We start from the raw sequence: 2,391 nt of genomic DNA on the forward strand, positions 1-2,391 counted from the left end.
CTTTTTGAGTCAGCTGCTTGTTTTGACATTTGTGTGTGTGGGTGTTGACATTTTTTTAGGAGTAGGTTAGGGAGTGCCAATCTTGAGTGAGAAGTCACTTTATTTTGGACACACTGTATTTTCTTCCTGTTGTGAATATAAGATAAAAACATTTATCTCAATAGCAATGAAGGTCTCCTTTTTATGAAGGAAGATCTGAGTTTTTATATCAATTGCTAGTAAGTTCTGAGTAAATCCGAGGGCAATCACTTAATACCAAGTTTAAAGTGGGACACTCTTAAGAAAGATTTAAATGGGTCTCAGAGAACTATATTAATAGGCTGTAACCTGAACTTTGTATTAATCAGGGGAATACATCATCTGTCATGGAAAAAAGGAAAAATCAATGTCCAGAAGATTTCAGGGAGCATTGACCACAGATCTGAAGAAAAAGTTAAAACCAGGCTTGTTATAATGGAGGTCTCTGGGTTCTTCACATTTATAGTACTTGATATCCCAAGTGTTAAGAGCTCAAGAAAAAACCAGCATTCATAAAAATTGCTAGTTTAATATTAAACACAATCTCAAACCACTTTAGCATAGGATTTGTTTTGAAAGGTACCTGACAGCTTTGTTTTTGAGCTGTCTCTTTTATCTTAAACATACAGGTATTTAAAATTTAAATTCATATCTAGATCTAGATTTTGCACTATAACATGCAGTTGTTAAGAAACATCTATTCTCTGTGTGTCTACGCCTTTACTCTGTAATTTTTAGCAGGTTAGTTGCACTCTGTCTAGACTCGTTGGAGAAAAATATCAACAGTATGCCCCCCCACCTTGGGCTCCACGTGGGTGAATTTCAGGAAACCTTTACAGGTACTCAGAACAACGTTATTTTCCTACTTCGTGTAATTGCGTGTAAGTATCTTTTGCTTCCCCCCACCCCCATGTTTACCTAAACGCGGTCTGCCCTCGTGAGAAGCAGTCAATAAAGCACTAAAGGAATACTCAAACAAATCCCATCATTCAGAAGAAAACCACTTCACCTAATGGTGCAGATAGAAGCTGGACGCACCAGAATAACCTTATTAGTTGGATACAGCTGGATACATCATGGAATAGGCCAATCCTCTGTTTAGTTTGCAAGGCCCTTGGCCGGGAGGAGGGAGGGGTGGAAAAGTTTGGGTGAAGGCTTTAAATGACTAGTCAAACAGACGGTGAGTCATTCAAAGTTTCCAGTTAATAATCCCCTCTGCCGGCGCAGAGCCTGGGCCCGAGAGCTTTACGAGCCACACTGCAGTTTTAAATTGTACTGTCTCACGGTTTTATTCTCTTCTACCAAATGAATACATAAAATGTAAGACGCGCAGCGTCGGCTTTGAAATGTAGGGCAAAATGTGGAAGGGGGCGGGGAGAAGGAAGGTGGAAAGAGCGAGCACAAGGTAGGGAGACTGGGAGGCAGAGAACACACAGGCTGGTGATGCGAGAAGGGAGGAATTCCAGGAGGGGAGCGCTGTGTTGTGCGCCTTAGAACTGCTGTCCGTTTCCCGGCATCCTGTGCCCAACAGGACGGCGAGGACCACCCCGGCGGCTGAAGTGTCGCGCAAGGACGCGCCCCCACCACTACCCCCACCGGGTGACAGGTGGGGCCGCCGAGCGACGACTGGACCGCCGCCTCCTCGCGCTGCCTGCCGGGAGCCGGAGCCGCTTCCGGTTGCTCTGGGGTTCCGAACTCCGACTCCCGTCGGCCCCCGGGAAAACCGCAGCGAGGTCACGCGGGCTCTGCCGGAACTCGTAGTTCCATCTGCTGCCGCGCTTCATAGTCGGAAACCGGGAAGGGCAGGGGCAAGAACTACCGAGGCGAAGGTACGGGTGGCGGGGAGGGGTCAATCCGCGCCGGCGTGGGGCTGGCGCTGAGGCGGTCCGAGGTGGTTGGGGTTGGGTGGGAGGAGATCGCTCGCACACACGAGGAGGGTTGAGCCGCTGCCGCCGTTGTCGTCGCGAGTGCGGAGTTGGGACTGGAGCCTTCGCCACGACGACGCCGGGGATTGTGTCGCTAGCCCCCGGCCCCTCTGCCTCGCCGCTTCGCCGGGTCAGCGCGGCCTGCTCCTGCCCGGCCCGTCGCCCCCGCCTCCATTTCCCGCCCTCTCTTCACCACACACACGGCCCCCCCGATCATGGATCCGGGCAGTGGCGGTGGCGGCGGCGGCGGCGGCGGGAGCAGCAGCGGCAGCAGCAGCAGCGACTCGGCGCCCGACTGCTGGGACCAGGCGGACATGGAAGCCCCCGGACCGGGCCCGTGTGGCGGCGCCGGCGGCCCCTTGGCGGCGGCGGCGGCAACGGCGGCGACCGAGGCCCAGCGTGAGCACCTCAGTGCGGCCTTCAGCCGGCAACTCAACGTCAACGCCAA

The 2,391-nt window shown here is 52.5% G+C and overlaps 1 protein-coding gene across 1 annotated transcript in view; it reads left to right on the top strand.

Moving 5' to 3' along the window:
- The first annotated feature begins 1,869 nt into the window (after positions 1-1,869).
- The window catches only part of GSPT1 (G1 to S phase transition 1), a 31,133-nt gene continuing 30,611 nt past the window's right edge, over positions 1,870-2,391 (top strand). The window contains exon 1 of the mRNA XM_034669571.1: positions 1,870-2,386. Coding sequence (XP_034525462.1) covers positions 2,159-2,386 — 228 coding nt within the window. The 5' untranslated portion in view covers positions 1,870-2,158. The remainder of the gene's footprint in view (positions 2,387-2,391) is intronic.

Source organism: Ailuropoda melanoleuca, chromosome 10, assembly GCF_002007445.2.
Source record: "Ailuropoda melanoleuca isolate Jingjing chromosome 10, ASM200744v2, whole genome shotgun sequence".
Taxonomy (NCBI): domain Eukaryota; kingdom Metazoa; phylum Chordata; class Mammalia; order Carnivora; family Ursidae; genus Ailuropoda; species Ailuropoda melanoleuca.